The following is a 20,442-nucleotide window of genomic DNA, read 5'->3' as shown; positions in this document are numbered from 1 at the left end:
CTGGTTTTGATTTCAGTTTCTCTGCATACTTAATTTTTGTAATGTACTATTTATTAAATGGTTAATCAATTTTAGTATAAATCTAGGTAAAACTTAATGTTTGAAGCAGAGCTGGTTGTCACCTGTGCATACATAGGAATAGCTATTAGCGATGATAGATAAAAAAAAACATGCTCAAACGCAAAGGCTCATGGGTAGACACTTATTTGTATAAACTACAATACGCTATAGCTTAGCTATGCATGCTTAGGTGACAACTCTCAAGCTTTGATTGATTTCCTGGCTCATCTTAATTTTTGAAATATTTCTCATTTCTACTTCATATGTCCCCAATACTTCCAAGCACACATGAGTTCTTTCAGTTTTCATTTGATTTCTTTTGATGAAATTTCCTTTATATCCTTCCCTTTATGTAGGAACTTATATTCATACCACTTATTTTACTCTCATTTTTGACTGATTTTAAATATTTGTATATATACACTGTATTTTAGAACAGGCATATCAGCTACAAGTGGAGGAGGGAGTTTTCATTGTTGAGAGTTCACAACTACACTTTTAATTTATTAGTTTTGTCAATTCAATTGTGTTTTTTACTATTTCTGTCACATTACCAAGGATTTATACAATAAGGGTACGAAACATGCATGTCATGTAAGGTGGTATATGCATAACAAATCCCCCATCCAAACCCATGTGAATTCCATTGCATCATGGGAGATTATTTCTGTCCAATGATATCACAGCACACCAGGTTATTGTGAGGATATTGGCCTAAACAACAACAACAAAAATACATAATACGCTTTTCGCAAAAATGCAATGATGCTAGCAAAAGCGATTCACGAACTTGCAAATTTGCATTTAATTGGTCTCGCAATTCGCATGATCGTCATGGCATATCACATCAGTTATATACTCCTTTCCCAAGTCCTTGGCATTATGGTGTTATCGTAAGAATGCCACAAAGTACATACTGTAGTACATACTTTGCGGTATTTCTCGTGATAATCTTATGATTACTATACACGTCTTTCCTGCATGTAGCAATAATTTGAAGCGCGGTGGTCGCTGGGCAGCGCAAGTTCGAATTTCATGTAAATAAACAATGTATTTTACACGCGTTGTGTACGCCGCTACGAGTCCCACATCGAATAGAACGCAGCGCGACAACTGCCGCCCTTTAATGAGAAATTATAGCCTAAAATAAAAACAAAAACAATTTCAGCTGTAAAATTTACATTCAGTGACGAAATTATATTTCTGTTAAGCTATACTTGCTTCTGCATCCAATGTACCGTATACAAAGAAAAAATTTCCAATATGATGTCAGTATTCTTAAATATGTCAATGTTGGTGATATGCAGTTTACACCAGATAAGTGAAAATGTTCAAAACAAGCGTTTTGGAACAATCAAGTGCTGATACGACAGATGCTATTGTTTTTAAAGCTTGATGTACAAGAATAATTCATTTAAATCTAAAGAATCTAAAGTGTTAATTATTCAATGGTGCTGTAAGAGTAAGCTTGGTATGAGGTATCAAAATTATATTACACTCATTTACCTTTGTATTTAAATGGGTGTATGTAATAATTATTAAATGAATGGGACATTGGTGACCACTGGTGGTCTATATACACTTGCAGGTTGCCGATGTGTTGCTTGAACTGCCTAAAAGTAGTCACTATGCGCAGGTGGTCTTTATATAGGGGTGGTCACTATACGCAGATGGTCACTTTTAAAATAAAAAAAATATTTTTGAAAACAAATTGGCTGAAACTTATGTTTTATGATAAATGCAGATGTAACAAATTATATACAATGATGCAAATAATTGAGGTTTAATAATGTAATTATGATGTATACATATTGTGTCTAATGTAGACCAAAACTGAATAACAGATATAATTTATTTGATTAATAAATAAATTATAATGTATATACAAAACTGTTATGTGTCATACGTATGTTAACTCATTACATCACTCATTAGTAGTGTTGACGCTACACAAAGTACGGGCTAACATTTAAGCATGTCAGATAGACCTAATTGCGTTCACACACTTTTACTTGCCAAGTTTTCTGATAATCACACTATGTGGTGGACATTTATTCCTGCAGTTGTTACTGGATTGTCAGTACAAGGGGAAGCCAGATCACTTGAACATGCAGGAACCCCAGAATAGAATCTGAATGAGTCGGCAATCTAAACATTTGATTAATATTAACTCAGGTAGAGTTGGTCAATACTGAGTGGTCACTTAATGCCATGTGGTTCAAGGCCAATTGTAATTGCAATCTTTCAATGGCTTTCACTACACATTTTTTGTAATGCAAGATGGCATAGATTTGAGGATTGTTGGTGCCACCCTCCCTCTTCCACAGACAAGACGTTAGTCTATATATGTAGACATGTAAAGTGTTTATATACCTTTGGAAGAGTAGATTCCTATGTCTGTGTAGGGAAACAACTTCTCCAGGAGTCTCTTTTGGACTTCCGTTCTCAAAAGCAACTGTGAGGGCACCTGACTTAAAAGGGTCTATATAAATTCAGGATTTATTCACATGATTATTATATACAAGGGCTATATTTGTTTCTGTATAATAAATTCGCAGTCCTAAATCTTGGTTTAAGTAATTCCCAGTTTATTTTCCTTTGTGTTTTGAGGGACAAAATGAAAAACAAATCACATGCAAACTTTGTATGTATACAATTATGACTTGTCTGTACTGACTGAACAAAATCAGTCGAGGAATGGAGAAAAATTGCAAAAGTGTGTAGTAATGAAAATTTCAGTACATTTCATGAAGTTTAGTGAATAAATACCATCAAATCATGAATTGCAAACATTTGAAAGTTCACAACACAACAATAGTATCAATTAAAAGTTGAAAATACTACTGCTATGACATCAATCATCTCAATGTATTCATTTCTCCTGCCACTAGTACATGTACATATTGCTCAATGAGGAATATTTCAATTGGTTTCATATTTTATTTAAATTCAAATATTTAAAATATACAGAAGAAAAATGAAATAATACATCTTACATTGCCAGAAAATAATGTAACATTGATACACAGATTAGAAGTTTATTTTTTATGTACACAGAATACAACCCCTAATACCAACTTATCAGTAACAAAACATGTTTTCCTTTCAATGTACAATTTATTTATATATACATGTAATATCTGCATGAATAATTGGTTTGAAAAAGAAACAAGATCACCATTCAATTGTATGCACTGGTGTATATTCACAGGACATAAATATAGGAAGTTCTCAAAGATCATAGCACAACACATGAAACTCCTACTCAGCTGTTCACTCTGACTACCGGTATAAATGACTTCAGTCGACTTGAGGATTAGCCTTAAAAAGATACTCAGCCTGAAAAGAAAAGGAATGAAACGTATTAAGTACAATGCATATTTCCTGATTAATGTTCTTGGGGGGTCCATTTGATTAAAAAAACAAGCAGCCTATCGGCTGAGATAGCTCCGCTGTTAGCAATGCACATTTCAATTAAAGAACTGAAGACATCATTAGAAAATGAACAATATGAATAGTATCAAAGCAATCGGACTTACAGTTTTTAACAAGAAGTCGAAAATATCACTTTTTACCAAAAATTACAAAAATATTCACCAAAATAAATTAATTAGAGAATTGAAGATATCATCACAAAACGAACAAATCTGAGAGAGGTCCACATGTAGTACCTATATATGTAATATCAAAGCAATCGGACTTACGGTTTTCAACAAGAAGTCGAAAATATCACTTTTCACCAAAAAATGACAAAAATATTCACCAAAATTAGAGAATTAAAGATATCATTACAAAATGAACAAATCTGAGAGAGGTCCACATGTAGTACCTATATATGTAATATCAAAGCATTTGCACTTGCGGTTTTTAACAAGTCGAAAATATCAGTTTTTACCAAAAATGACAAAAATATTCACCAAAATTAGAGAATTAAAGATATCATTACAAAATGAACAAATCTGAGAGAGGTCCACATGTAGTACCTATATATGTAATATCAAAGCAATTGCACTTGCAGTTTTTAACAAGAAGTCGAAAATATCAGTTTTTACCAAAAATGACAAAAATATTCACCAAAATTAGAGAATTAAAGATATCATTACAAAATGAACAAATCTGAGAGAGGTCCACATGTAGTACCTATATATGTAATATCAAAGCAATTGCACTTGCGGTTTTTAACAAGAAGTCGAAAATATCAGTTTTTACCAAAAATGACAAAAATATTCACCAAAATTAGAGAATTGAAGATATCATCACGAAACGAACAAATCTGAGAGAGGTCCACATGTAGTACATATATATGTAGTATCAAAGCAATTGGACTTGCGGTTTTTAACAAGAAGTCGAAAATATCAGTTTTTACCAAAAATGACAAAAATATTCACCAAAATTAAAGAATTAAAGATATCATTACAAAATGAACAAATCTGAGAGAGGTTCACATGTAGTACCTATATATGTAATATCAAAGCAATTGCACTTGCGGTTTTTAACAGGAAGTCGAAAATATCAGTTTTTACCAAAAATGACAAAGATATTCACCAAAATTAGAGAATTAAAGATATCAACATGAAATGAACAAACCTAAGAGAGGTCTACCCAAGGTACATATACACCAAGTATCAAAGCATTTAGGCTTGTAGTTTTCAAGAAGAAGTCGAAAAAGTAAAACATTGACACGGACGACGACGACGGACAATCACTCATATGATAAGCTCCGCTCGACAAAGTCGACAGCGGAGCTAAAAAGAATATATCGTTCAATAACTATTTAAACTGTTTGTAGCTATGCACTCATAAGTCATTAAACAAGCAGCCTCTCGGCTGAGATAGCTCCGCTGTTAGCAATGCACATTTCAATTAAAGAACAGAAGATATCATTAGAAAATGAACAATATGCATAGTATCAATGCAATGGGACTTGTTGTTTTCAACAAGAATTCAAAAAAATCATTTTTCACCATAAATGATTGTGATTTTTAACAAGAAGTTGAAAATATCACTTTTTACCAAAATTAGAAAATTCAAGATATCATCATGAAATGAACAAATTTGAGAGTGGTCCACATGTAGTACTTATATATGTAATATCAAAGCAATTGGACTTGTGGTTTTTAAAATTAGAAAATTCAAGATATCATCATGAAATGAACAAATTTGAGAGTGGTCCACACGTAGTACTTATATATGTAATATCAAAGCAATTGGACTTGTGGTTTTTAACAAGAAGTCGAAAATATCACTTTTTACCAAAAATGACAAAAATATTCACTAAAATTAGAGAATTGAAGATATCATCACGAAACGAACAAATCTGAGAGAGGTCCACATGTAGTACCTATATATGTAATATCAAAGCAATTGCACTTGCGGTTTTTAACAAGAAGTCGAAAATATCAGTTTTTACCAAAAATGACAAAAATATTCACCAAAATTAGAGAATTGAAGATATCATCACGAAACGAACAAATCTGAGAGAGGTCCACATGTAGTACATATATATGTAGTATCAAAGCAATTGGACTTGCGGTTTTTAACAAGAAGTCGAAAATATCAGTTTTTACCAAAAATGACAAAAATATTCACCAAAATTAAAGAATTAAAGATATCATTACAAAATGAACAAATCTGAGAGAGGTTCACATGTAGTACCTATATATGTAATATCAAAGCAATTGCACTTGCGGTTTTTAACAGGAAGTCGAAAATATCAGTTTTTACCAAAAATGACAAAGATATTCACCAAAATTAGAGAATTAAAGATATCAACATGAAATGAACAAACCTAAGAGAGGTCTACCCAAGGTACATATACACCAAGTATCAAAGCATTTAGGCTTGTAGTTTTCAAGAAGAAGTCGAAAAAGTAAAACATTGACACGGACGACGACGACGGACAATCACTCATATGATAAGCTCCGCTCGACAAAGTCGACAGCGGAGCTAAAAAGAATATATCGTTCAATAACTATTTAAACTGTTTGTAGCTATGCACTCATAAGTCATTAAACAAGCAGCCTCTCGGCTGAGATAGCTCCGCTGTTAGCAATGCACATTTCAATTAAAGAACAGAAGATATCATTAGAAAATGAACAATATGCATAGTATCAATGCAATGGGACTTGTTGTTTTCAACAAGAATTCAAAAAAATCATTTTTCACCATAAATGATTGTGATTTTTAACAAGAAGTTGAAAATATCACTTTTTACCAAAATTAGAAAATTCAAGATATCATCATGAAATGAACAAATTTGAGAGTGGTCCACATGTAGTACTTATATATGTAATATCAAAGCAATTGGACTTGTGGTTTTTAAAATTAGAAAATTCAAGATATCATCATGAAATGAACAAATTTGAGAGTGGTCCACACGTAGTACTTATATATGTAATATCAAAGCAATTGGACTTGTGGTTTTTAACAAGAAGTCGAAAATATCACTTTTTACCAAAAATGACAAAAATATTCACTAAAACTAGTGAATTAAAGATATCATTACAAAATGAACAAATATGAGAGAGGTCCACATGTAGTACCTATATATGTAATATAAAAGCAATTGCACTTGTGGTTTTTAATAAGAAGTTGAAAATATTACTTTTTACCAAAAATGACAAAAATATTTACCAAAATTAGAGAATTGAAGATATCATTACAAAATGAACAAATCTGAGAGAGATCCACTACGGTAGTACCTATATATGTAATATCAAAGCAATTGGACTTGCAGTTTTTAACAAGAAGTCGAAAATATCACTTTTTACCAAAAATGACAAAAATATTCCCAAAATTAGAGAATTGAAGATATGATCATGAAATGAACAAATCTGAAAGAGGTTTACCCAAGGTACATATACACCAAGTATCAAAGCATTCAGGCTTGTAGTTTTCAAGAAGAACATTGACACGGACGACGATGGACAATCACTCATATGATAAGCTCGACAAAGTCAACAGCGGAGCTAAAAAGTCATTAAAAATTGGACACAATAGACACCAATAACATAAATGTATAAATGCCCCTAATGTGTTTAAGAGGGCACAAAATTAACAGTGGCCCAATGCACAGGGACTACGAAATCTTGTCCGGGGGCTACCATTTTTCAAAACTACCGGACTACTAGATATTTACAAAATATTTTTTTTATAATAAACAAATTTGTTTCCAAATCATGGGTGTCCAACACAAATTAAGCCAAATTTATTTTTATTGACTGAAAGAACCTACTAAACAGGATGGACTACCTAATATTACTATGGGACTGGTAGCCCAGCAATTCTTCAAAAAATGTCTTGATTTTGAGCTCTGGTTAACGAATAGCATAATTCAAGAACATTAATAATTATTGATTGTTGATCTTACAATTTCAAGTAATACATGTCCAAATATTTTTTTTTAACAAAACTCAATGAACTCTTTCCAATAGCTCAGCAGACCTTCAACCCATTGAGCTAGATAGAAGCCATACTGCAGTCATGGCAGTCAGAAGAAATGTGAGTCATAAAAACACATGAAAGATTTAAAACTACACACTGAATTTGGGAAATACTAACCAGATGATCAATTGCATCATCAGGTCTGACTTTACAACATTCAATAAGGCCTTGAGTGAGTGTTGGCATAACATGCTTCATCAAATAATTTCTCAATGGTACAGCCTGGTTTTCTAAAACTTCCTGTTCCTGTCGTTTCACTTCCTCTAGACGTTGTGCCTGGTTGGTAAGAGAAAGAAAACAATGTATATAACACCAGCCACATTAACATCACAAACTTTTTACTATTTTAATCTCTTATGTGAGCCAGTAAGTTTTACAATACATGGGAAACATGGACTGCATAAAATCAGTTGTTTCAATAATAAAGTCACTCACCCATTCTTCTTGCCTCCGTTGCCTTTCAGCAGCTTCTTCAGCTTCTCTCATTTCCCTTTCTTCTTTTTCTTCCTTTTCTCTCTGCAGTCTCTTTTCAGTATTAACTCTCTCCATTTCTTCAAGTTCTTCTGGAGTAGGCCCATAGTTACGTGGTTCACCCATAATCTTGATAATTTTGTCCACAATGCCTTTGTTTTCAGGATCTGTCTCTTTAGTGGCATCTAAAGGACAGCAGAAACAGAGGTTGAAAACTATGTCCTTTATGCTGATGACAAGTGTTTTGGATTACCATCAGCATTTTATCACATTTAATTGCTCATAGAAAACTAAAAATATGGATTCTCATGAAGAAACATTCTAAAGGCACATCCCATTATACAAAATGTAACTTGAGCTTTGCTATTACTATCACAACACTTACCAATGTGATCTGGATGGATTTCCAATTCATCAAAATAGTTCAGCACTGTGCTATCTTCTTCATTGACAACGCGGAAGTCACTGAGGCGTCTCAAAAGTCCATCTTCTGTATTATGAGTATCAGCAACAACACTCTCTGGTAAGTTCATGACTCGGATTTTCAAGAATTCATCCGGCGCATTGAGGGAGATAACAACTTCTGGCATTATATTTTTATCATACGCAGGAACTTTGCTGCCTTCAGGTTCCTCTTCTTCTTCATCAGCTGTAGGAGAGAATGATAAATTATAGCATATTTCTCACAGTATATGCATTCAAGTATTGTACCTACATTGTATATAGTTCTCTAGATGTCATAGTCAATCTATATGGCCTGAAGTGTACAAGTAATACATACAATGTGTAAAGGTCATGATCACAATAAACAATTTAGTACAAATGGTTTGGATTTCACCAAAAATGTCTTTAGGCATTTTCAGGGCGTTAAAAGGGGCAAAGCATTTGAGGACATTTAACACTTTTGATGGAACCTTTCATAAGTACACTATATGGTAAACAGTGATCATTTTAAAAATAAATTGGCACGTACTAGCAAACAGTTCCTTAGCTTGTTCATAAGTTTTGGGATATCCATCCAGGATGAAGCCTTGGTTCTGACATGGCATCGAATGAAGCTTCTCACGAAAGAACTGGATGATGTACTGATCCTCAATACGACCTGAGAAAAATAATAAAATAAAGACATGAAAATCATGTGAGCATACCGGTACTCACATGCACATAGTTGAATGATGTTTATAGTTTTAAAAAAAGGGTAAATAAATGTAATAATGCATAATAATTCTTTTCAATTCTCATGACAGTAAAATTGAAAACTTTTAAGATAACGGTGGTTAACAGAACATATTAGTGAGCTTGATCCAACTACACTACAGTTATACTTTAAGAATAGCTTACCACCATTATTATCTTTACTTTCTGTAATCTGGTCTAACAATTCCTGATCTTCTTGTGCCTTTCCATCATCATCTTCATTCTCATCTTGATCTCCACGAGCAGCACTCTTCTCCTAAGAAGCAAACAATACAAGATACAACTGTACCAGTTAAATTGTTGCTTGCTGACATATCTAGCATTTTTAAAAAAAAAATCATAATGACACTCACCAATTTTTCAATGGCTTCTTTGATTACATCATTAATCTTTATATGATGCAGTTTATAATGTTCACACAGTTTCTGGACAACTGAGGTCTTTCCCACAGCAGGTGGTCCAAGGATACATGCACGCATGGGCTACATGAGTCAGAGGAATGAGATGTTATTATAGTAATAAATACATTGCATAAATCAATACATCACTTGCCAACATAAGAGAACAGACAGTGTATTCAAAATTTTCTGATTACAGTAGACACGCCATGAGATGGCTTCAAAATAAAATAACCTTTAGTGGCAAACGCCAAATGACTACAATTTTATCCGGTAAAAGAATTGTAATTATAACTTTAAGCTCCGACTAAATTAACTTATAAGGTGTAACTTGTGGGGCGTGAAATAATATGATCATGTAGGTGTTGTATCTATGATGTACTTACAAGCAGTCCTCGAGTTGTCTTGTATTCTTTAATAATACTTTGTATGTTATCAACAATACCAGTCTCAGCAACCCATCTAATATTCATACTTTCCTTAATATATACTGCATCCATTCGAAGATTGACCAATAATTGATCAAAGTCTGCTTGCTATTAAATGAATAAATTCTTATTAGGCACTGGTTACGTATTTAGCATAATATTTGGTTACATTAACATTAACGTCAAAGATGTCATAGTAGTAGTATTTACAAGACTTTTATTTCATAATGGTGTCTATATGATTGCAGTGACTGATCAGACAATCTTCAAATGTAAAGAACTAGTAAGACGATTATATGATCCTGGAGTTAGGGAAGAGTAGGGAATCAAACTCGCGGTTAACCGCGGTGGTGGTGGGTGCTCACCGGTCGACCGCATTTTATGCAAATTTATGCATAGATTCCATGACCCCGGTTTACCACGGTCGTGTGCGGTAGGCTCGCATGGCAATTTACACCCTATTGTTAAGACTATGAATGGACACGATAGACTGGGAAACTAAAGGTTACTTGCCGCCAAGTTCAAATAATAAAAATCGAGTGGTACCAGAAGATTGGAAAAATCGTCTCTATTAGTTCGCAGAAGAACACTATTTTATTTTCACGAGTCTTGGTATAACATCGCAAAACAACCCAGAATAATGTAGACCCCACATAATGTAAAATAATATCACATTATTTTGAATTTACATCATGTATGGTCTCAGGATTTATTTTAAAAGATTAATGTTTCGCGTATACCAATATAATCGGGCGAAGTATAAATTCCAAGTGTAAAACACTCGATGAGAGGCCGCAGTTTACGTTACCTCGAGACCATGCACTAAGTAGGAAAAGCAAGCCGAAGTCGAAGAGGGAGTGTCACACACTTGGTGCTACAATATATACTACAACAACTGGGTGATCAGCGAAAAAAATAGCGCACGTCTTGGCGAAACCATGGAACTATTTATAGTTCCATGGCGAAACTGACTAATGTAATAAACCTTGGCCTAAGTTTAACCACAAGTCACGCGCTGAACAAGTGGGTTGTTGTTACCTTGGTGACCATTCGTGCTCCGCGCGTTGACCTTATTATTATACACATCCCATTACGCAAATTTTAACTGGCTCTGCGTTGCCTACGTAAAAATTGTTACCGTTCTGGTTGTGAATATTTTACCATTGCCGACGTGATAATGCGTTGCCTTCGTAATAATTACGCAAACTTATTTTCCACTGTTTACGTACTGGCTGTGAACATTTCAACTTTGCCGACTTGATAATGCGTTGGCTTTGCAATAATTACGCAAACTTATTTTCCGTTGTCTACGTACTGGCTGTGAATATTTAACGGCCTTTGTAATAATTACGCAAACTTATTTTCCGCTGTTTACGTACTGGCTGTGAATATTTCAAATTTGCCGACTTTATAATACGTTGCCTTTGTAATAATTACGCAAACTTATTTTCCATTGTTTACGTACTGGCTGTGAATATTTCAACATTGTCGACTTGAAATTGCGTTGCTTTCGTATAATTTGTATAATTTATAACTACGCGACTTAGTCGAAACCGCGACTTACTGTCTCAGAGACGGGCCACTGAATAACTTTTGTTGATAATGATATTGTAAACAAACAGCTGGCGCACACATGATAATAAAATAAATACGATATTTACTATATGGGGGCCGCCATCTTGAATGACGCATAAAACTAAATAAGAGACAAGTTGTGAAATGCGTTTTTCAGTTTCCTGCAAATCAGGACAAAAATACCAATCTTTCACAAAAATACGGTCCGTTGGGGTTATATTAAGCCAACCGATAACAAAATTCGGCCGAATTCGTCGTTTTTGTGTGGAAAAATCTCTTGCATACGAACACCTCATTACGCGAAGAACACAGAACACTAAGCTGGGGTATTTGAAACTAAAAATTGGCATTCCAGCACAGCAGCCAATCAGCGACGGCCTAACGCTTAGATGACAATTTTTTTTTTTAGCTCCATGGTCAGTGCAATATGATGAAATTGTTTTCGCGTATCTGTTAATCGACTTAATTAGCTGATTATTTGCGAATGGCTGTGTTATGTCTATCATCGTTTAGGCAGGCGAGGTCCTGGACGGAACTCGACTCAGTGATTTGGAACTAATTACGAGATAACCGTCGCTATTCGGACTGCTATTTCTGACGTTAGTATTCGTAATTATTAATGTAGTGAACGATTAATCAAAAGATATGATGTGTTCAGTACTTAGTTTGATTGGCTGTATGATTGAAGGTTACCTCCTAGAGTCTTAATACTGCTTTGTAATTGGTTAGAGTTTTGAAAATGAATAAAGAGAGTTTGAGTTGGTCTTGGCGAGTACAGCACGACAGACGCAGTCCAGTCCTGGAGAGTCTTGGGGCGAGCCTTGAGGCAGTCCAGTCTTGGGTCAGCCTTGCGATAGTCTTGGGGATTTTTCCCCAGGGCGCTGTGTCTTATAGAGTGCTCGACTGATGGACTAAGACGAGAGTTGAAACGTATTTCGTTGTGTGTGTCTTATTTGACTGTAAAGCTTAAGTGACTTTCCCGATCCCATACCTCAAGGGGACGCGATATAGAGACGAGACAGGATTCCCCCTGGCACGTGTGGAGAACCCTAGAGGAGAAGAATTACCCCCGTGATAGCAATGCAGACAGCCTGACCTGTTTTGATTAGTTCGTCCGTTTCTCGTTTGCTAGCCATTTTTTCTGGAGTGTGACACAAATGGTGAACATGATACTGCCAAATCAATCAAGAACCAGGATACGGCTTGGATACGCTGAAACTTTGTGAAAATTGTATCGCATCACTTTGGAAATTGACGCTAAATACATGTACTAAATACTAAACAAGCGCACATATCGTATCCATTTACAGCATCGGATTTTAAAACAATGACTCGTGGAATAACAAAGAAACTGTTAAGTACGTATTTCACACATTACCAAGGACTGCGGTTGTGACCAGTACAGCGATAGAGGCCCCTAGTTATAAGCAGTCCGCGGCTCTCCCCGGCGTTCTGCAGTACACCGCGGTAACGACCACGGTGCACCGCCCGTTTGATTTCCTACTCTTCCCTTAACCAACATCCTTTCATCAGGGAAAGGCATCCAGGAATGTTTGCCAGAATCATCTGAAAGTTGTTGGTTCAGTGAGGGAATAAGGCATTCATGAACTAGCAAGGTATTGTATTATTTGTACAACAGTGAAATACTACAGTTCTAGTACATTAGCAATCACAATATATCCCTGTTATAGAGATACCACAAATTAGGTACAGCCTTTGTGTACAGGAGTTAGCTGAACTAGTCTATATAAATGACTGATCAGAAAAATACAAACCTTGTACATATTACCGTAAAATCTGTATTAGAAGCCGCATCTCTAATTGAAGCAGCACACATTCTTTTTGAATAACTGCGAACCCAAAAATCACAATTTCTCATGCTCTAATAGACATCGCATCTCCTCTGTTGTATTTTACCATTTTAATAGAAACCGCAGCTTCTAATACAGATTTTACAGTACTATTGGACTAGGTTGAATATCAAATATGGATATGTCTAGTTTTTCATTTCAATTAAATTTGATTGTTTAAATAATGCAGAATGTCTTTCATTAATTAAAATTATCAATGTACACTGCATTGATTCACAGTTCCAATCTGTCTGTAGAAAACAACATTTGTCTAAATCCTTACCTCAAGATCCTTACTCAGTAATGCTTCTTCCTTTGTAATATTTTTTACTTTTCCAGTGCCAAGACTAGTACTAACAGTCTGTGAATAGAATGGTAAACAAATATATTCAACAATCCCTCAAATCCACAATAGTGGGTGGATCATTCAACATGTAGATTAAAGGGTGGTGACCATTGTACCATGCATGTTAAAATTTTGTGAAAAACAAACAATTACATTTTCTTTGTATTATGTGACCTGTATGGAACAAAGCATGTTCTAACGACCAGTGCCCTTTAATGGTGTGATCCTGCTGACAATTAAAGACAGCAGGCATTTATAATCAAATATTCAAAGCGCAGTGGTCGTCGCGCTGCGCATGTGCGACATTTGTGTTGATAAACATTGATTTTCCCACAATCCAACACGCTCTTCCAATGGAAATCTCAAGTATGAGGTTTGACCTGGACGCGATTTGCAATGAATACCGCTGGGAACTCTTTCGATATCTTCCAATCACCTAAAAATTACCTAATTAGAGCTTTGAAACGTCTCAGTTTGGACTCATTGACCTGCGCAACAGTCAAAGTCGCCATCTTTGTTTATATGAGACCCATATATCTTGCGCATGTGTGGCGCAACGACTACCGTCCTTTAACTATAATTTACAAATATATATTCATTATGTATATAGAAATCATAATTATAACAAATACAACAATGTTTCCTAACATGATTATTTATTAATACTCACCCTGACAATTTCTTCAAGAGTGTTCTGTGAATCATCAACAGCCACTAGATACCTAGTTTTTGGTCGACTATCAATAGTATTCTGAAGAACTCTGAATAAAAAATAAAATAAATAAAACTATTACTAGAAGTAATGTTGGAAAATGTAAACAGATTAATGTTATAGCACAAATCACTAAAATTTTTATTTTAATATCATCAAATGACTTGTGTACCCAAGTATCTAAGCACTGAGAAAAATAACCCAAGTTACTTACGCAGCAAGATCCTTGATATGAATTGTGGGTACAACATTCATTCCAGTGCCAAAACACTGAAGAGCTTCGGCTTGACCATGCCAGGCAGTCTGAAAGGAAAGCATATATTTTAAAATAATGATTTGGGCAAATTCTAGAATAAAAGAAATGAAATAGTTGTAGTCTCACTCATAGAGGTGCAAACATTTTGACATATTCACCACAAAAACCATGTTCAATTTGATATTTTTCGTTCTGAACAATTACCTTTGTAAGATAATGAAAGATGTTTTCACCAGCTCCATACGTCAGTCCAGAGGCAACAACATAGGTCACAAATCGAGATTTGTCCTGAAATAAACAAAAGTACCAATTGACATATGTCCAACATTTTGCAGTTTCGTTGAAATTGAAGATATCATGAAACCAAGCAAAAATAGGAACCATGATTAGCCAGTTTATCAGGTGTTAAGAGTTGAGCAGCAATTTTAAATTATTACTAACTAACTTACTTTTACAGCCGTTAAATTACTTCTAACTAACTCACTTTTACAGCCATTATGCATATTTTTACTGGGATTATAACATATTTACCAATGTCATGTTGGAAATGACTTACTGTTTTTCCAAGTTTAATAACTAACTTTTCAGCACTGATGTGAGATTTATAATTTGGATGAGGCTTCCTACGCCGATAATCATCTTCTGTGAACGGAATTTCCGGATCATCCTGCAAGGGAATGTTATACATTCTTAGTTAATCAAACATTTAAATAACTTGTGAGAAGAAAATATAATAATAATTGTAGCCACAGTTCACATCAAATTAATTTCAAAGGTTCTACAATATTATTTAACACTTTGCAGAAAATGAGTGTTGTAGAGTCAAAAGCTACACCCCAATCAAATAATATAGTATAAACACCAAGTCAATACAAACACAATCAGTTAATGTTCAACAAAAAATAGACATAATGAAAAAATCATGTCAAGTCTCATTTGTTTTAAACTTAATTGTTACAATACACAGACAACTAGTTAAATATTTTCAGTTTCACAGAACGTAAGATATTGTCCAGTAGTGAAAACAGCACTGTGAGCATATCATCATTATAATAATGTACTTACTGGATCCAATGGTTTGCTTTTTGCCCAAGTCATTACAGTTGATAATAAAACAAACATTTTTGGACTGTCAAATCTCTCAATCTCAGCATGTAGTGCTGTAATTAAAATGCATATATGAATAATAATGCATACAACATCAATTTGCCTTGTTAAATTATCAGTCTTAAAAAGAAGAGTTTACCATGTATATTTTTAATTAAATTGTTATGCATCTCAGAGTTTATTATTATTTTTTTTTAGTTCTGTCCTTAATTATTCAAAAACCTAGATTGAAATTTTACTGACTAGTTAGAAAAGTCATTTACCTGACACTGCCCAAGATGCTTCATCTATTTGATCGGGATCTTCTGTGATATCATAAATGATTACATCACATTCCATTAAATGCTCCAAAAGTTGGTCCCGTTCAGTTGTCTATAAAAAAATGATGGAATAAATAAGTAAAATTTAATGTGAAGATATTCGTAAAATACAGTCTATCACAATAAATTTCATGCAATGTTTATATATGTTATTGATTGTGGGTACATTTCTCAATGAGATAATTATATCAAAACACACTGCCATAGATAGCTGGGGTCACTGAAAATAAAACATATTTTTTTCACAGTTTCAAAAAGTCAAAGGCTAAAAAATTGTTGAATATTTTAAACACCCTTCATTTTTTTTAATAATTTCAATTCAATCAGAATTATCACACCACTGGGGAAAAACATTAATTTATGCATTAGCTCCCACATGAGAATTAAAAGTATAGTTTAATATTTGTTATTTATACAACAGGAGAAAGATTTAATTTTAACTTTTCCCAAACTGAAATGCACAGGACACTGATAAAGACATTTAAGAAAAATCTTACCAGTATTACATCTTTTGCCCAGTCTGGTTTTTGTGTTGATTGATCCTTTGCTGTCCCCACTACCTGGAAGGTACCTTCCTTTGGTTTTTGAAGAATATCAGTGTCAATACTTCTGTCATCTTCTTCCTCTTCAATTTCCTCCAATGATGCACCAACTAAGCATTGGGACAGAAACTAGAATTGGGATAAATAATAGTTTATTAAATGGAGTTTCCAAGAGAGTTGCAGTTCGATAACAGCTATTTCATAGATTCAATAAAATCTGGAAATGTATGTTTGTCTTGCCATTTTTGATTATATCACAATTCGTATGACTTAGTCAATTCGCGCAAGATCTTGAGTGCATATCATTATGACAAAAGTCACGCTCATCCTATAAAACGAAACTGCCAAAAAATAATATAAAGTGAGGTACAGTTACATACGGGTAAAAAATGGTATGGAATATGTCACGGCCTTCTAGAGGGACTGTGGTTTATAAGACGATCGTTCTGGACAGAATTTCGTGACTTTCACAATATGGTTTAAGCAGTTCGGTACAACTTCGTGGCAAATAAATTGACCATGTCCCAAAGCTGAGCTGAATTCACAGTTATTATAGTAGTGCCGATCAGCAACAGTGTAATGATCGTACACAACAAATGAACATGTTTATAAATTATACCCTCTTCACGGTATAAAATTAACATTCGAGATAAATGAAAATACGGTGAAGCAAACACGTCGCTTCGTGTTTGAATAACTCGATCTGGTCGTTGGGCAAAAAAACACTATCGATATTAAACTTAATGTCAAACCGATAAAGATATACATTCTACAGGCTACATATACTCGAGCTCAGTGTACTCACGTTTCCTATGTTTTTTCCACCATAACAGTCTAACTGATTCACAAAGATCAGTTTTGATTGGGGTTTTTCTGAAGATGCAGTTTCTTCCGCCATCTTGACTGCAGACTGTTTTCGTGCAATGCGCAAAGAAGACAATGTTTGGATGCGCAGTAAAATCCGTCGCTATGAAGATCACGTGATTAAATACTGCCCTCTTGCGACATTTTCTAAATTTCCGATTTTCGAAATATAAATGTAGATGGCGCTATCAGACGCGTGGTAAATTCGCCAGGTAAAACGACTTTTTAAAAAAAATATGATATAAATATATATTATTCTTATTTTTCTTGGTAGTTATCATCCAATTTTGAATTTTTGTTTCTGTAATTATTGCAGTTGTTTTAGGTTTTTCATTGTCATTGAATGTAGTCCATTCTATACTTAACTGGTTAAAATTTATTCAGCTTTTTTGTTATGTAATTTTGTGTATTTCAATTTGCAACAGCTTGCATAACAAGCATGCGAACAAATAAAATGGATAGCGTGTTCGAACGAATACATTTGTTAGCGTGTTCCGCATTTAAAAACAATATTACGTTGCATTATATTTCATTGTATTATTAACTTTTTCATTAATTATTACAATACAAATGGAAATGTAGTTGGGTTGCCACTGAGTTTCAGAATTCGTATAATGAAACGTTTACGTACATTACCGGACTGAGACCTCCCTGTCCACTGGTAACATATCTACATGGAATCTGCTAGATGCTAACTTATATGAAAAATCTCGTTCGCCTAGGCAGTTCATGTTTAAGAAACTGTTGAGTTCAAAAGATAGTTTCATTGCCAGCAGTCTAGGAGTCTTTATTCATAAAATCTTAGAAATTTATGCTTATTGTTAAACATGTTTTTGGTTTTATTTATTATTGTTGTTTGTGACAATGTGTGTTACTTTGTTCGTTTTTGGCCATAAATTATGTAATTTCTTACATTATTTCGAGTCAAATATTCTATTCTATTCTATTCTATTCTATTCTATTCTATTCTATTCTATTCTATTCTATTCTATTCTATTCTATTCTATTCTATTCTATTCTGTTATTAGAAATAATTTAACCTAGCCCTAACCCTAACCCTAACTCATGCCACGTGTTCAGGGCGGTGACTTTGTAGAATCTGCAACTGAGCGCCAAGCATCAGGAGAAACTGGCTTTATATGGATACGATTACTTTTGCACCCAGTGAGCGCATCCGGGCGACGCTTTTTATTCAGCCTCTCTGGTATTTGGCTTTGAATATAAGGACCTGTGAAAAATGCTACACACTTCTAAACCAAAATAACGTGAACTGACACCCCGGTCGGGCGGCACATACCCGTATTGCACTTCTATGCAAGTAGCCCCCCCCCCCAGGGTATGTCATACGATTAAGATCTCGGACCCACGTCCCTTGGATTTGTTAGGACTGAAACCACATACTTTACCTCCATCTTCACCTGATACAGGTTACCGTGACCGTTCCAAAGTACATTTTTTTGTCTACTCATAATTTTTTGAGAAATTTGGTTGCTCATTGGTTTATTATGTGAAATTATGAAGTTTTTGTCTCACGGTACCATGAAATAGAAATATTTTGTGTGTTACACGGACGCTACTTTAAGAATAATTCCATAGGGCAAAATGTTAAAGAGAAATTGTACATTTTGTCACTTTTTAAAACCCAGATTTGTGAAATAATAGAAAACAACAAACAAATATTTTTTTTCTCACGAGCCTATAATTTGAGCGCATATTATCTCTCCCATATGAAACCTGGGGTACTACAACACTGTCAAAATGACCACTAAGATACAACCATCATTTTCTCGAAAATTGAGCTGACTTTATTTACGTCAATATTCTTATATTGCACGGAAGTACAATTTATTGAAAATTAATAAATTCGAAATTTCAAGGTACATTTGTCATCGAATGATTCCCGTAGAATACTACATTATGATTGCGCCCTTGAGTTGTCATGGTTACAAGGTCTTTGGTGCTTATTGTCAATGCATGACTTCCACGTCGATAGCTATATGGTCATCAGAAACTTCGTCATCAAGTGGACATTTAGTAATATGTATCGAAATATCGTACATTAATGACCCAAAATAATTTAGGTCAAATCAACTCAAATACTAGACAGCTTATTCGTTTCAGTATTCTATGGACAATGGATTGTCTCAGGCTGAAGACTGACAAACGACGTCTGGGTTGTACATGCAGATGTCTCCGACCGTCGACTTAAGGCAATGTAACTGGTGGTAATTCAATACCAGGTACCGAACGAACACTAACATATGTGGACCATGTCTTTTACCTCCATGTGTGGACACAGACAATCCAAGTTTACTCGCCTTTTTTGACCATGCAATTTTGGAAAATTTTCCACAACAGACAACATTTTTAGCATGTTTATTTCCTTACTAGTTTCCATAGAGTCGTGTTATTTGTTATCAGAGACCCATTTATTTGATTTGATGTTGCAGAAGAACTCATATTGTAGATTTAAATTATCATTTCAGATATCTATCTATCAAGCGACCTTCACTTTTTTGTCCTACGCTACATCAATACAATTGCACAATATCATCTCAGTATTCACAGTATAGTAGCCAATTGTATGTTTTAAAAATAAACTTGATGCATACAAACGTGACTTGGTCTGATGTGGTCCACTTACTTACTAATTTCTGCGCATGCGCCGCGGCCATTGATTGGCCACTTCGCACTGGCAGTAAGTACTCTTGTTGAGTTCACATCTCGATATAACTTAATAATGTTTGAAATAAATAAATAAATAAATAAATAAATAAATAAATAAATAAATAAATAAATAAATAAATAAATAAATAAATAAATAAATAAATAAATGATTGATTGATTGGTCGGTCACTTCGCACTGGCAGTAC

General features: G+C 34.2%; 1 protein-coding gene across 1 annotated transcript; it reads right to left on the bottom strand.

The window, feature by feature from the left end:
- Positions 1-2,980: 2,980 nt before the first annotated feature.
- On the bottom strand, positions 2,981-17,654 carry LOC100369935 (adenylate kinase 7-like). Its single transcript, XM_002738702.4, has 17 exons — positions 17,511-17,654; positions 16,661-16,834; positions 16,107-16,215; positions 15,802-15,896; positions 15,293-15,403; positions 14,941-15,024; positions 14,695-14,783; positions 14,439-14,529; positions 13,706-13,783; positions 9,956-10,105; positions 9,525-9,653; positions 9,316-9,427; positions 8,948-9,076; positions 8,360-8,623; positions 7,939-8,159; positions 7,621-7,779; positions 2,981-3,399 (listed from the first exon to the last, which is right to left on the bottom strand). Exons 1-17 carry the CDS (start codon positions 17,601-17,603, stop codon positions 3,361-3,363), a joined length of 2,127 nt encoding a protein of 708 aa, XP_002738748.2. The 5' UTR covers positions 17,604-17,654; the 3' UTR covers positions 2,981-3,360.
- Positions 17,655-20,442: the final 2,788 nt, after the last annotated feature.

This window comes from Saccoglossus kowalevskii, chromosome 2, assembly GCF_978046115.1.
Source record: "Saccoglossus kowalevskii chromosome 2, keSacKowa6.1, whole genome shotgun sequence".
Classification (NCBI taxonomy): domain Eukaryota; kingdom Metazoa; phylum Hemichordata; class Enteropneusta; family Harrimaniidae; genus Saccoglossus; species Saccoglossus kowalevskii.
The sequence above is the reverse complement of the archived record's forward strand: the minus strand, read 5'-3'. Positions and strand labels throughout refer to the sequence as shown.

Excerpts from the sequence above, each read along its gene's own strand:
- LOC100369935 (XM_002738702.4), bottom strand. The coding sequence starts at position 17,603 with ATGGCGGAAGAAACTGCATCTTCAGAAAAACCCCAATCAAAACTGATC. Across the intron at positions 16,835-17,510 it reads GTGGAAAAAACATAGGAAAC|TTTCTGTCCCAATGCTTAGT; the intron begins GTGAGTACACTG and ends TCCCAATTCTAG. Across the intron at positions 9,428-9,524 it reads AAGAAGCCATTGAAAAATTG|GAGAAGAGTGCTGCTCGTGG; the intron begins GTGAGTGTCATT and ends TTTGCTTCTTAG.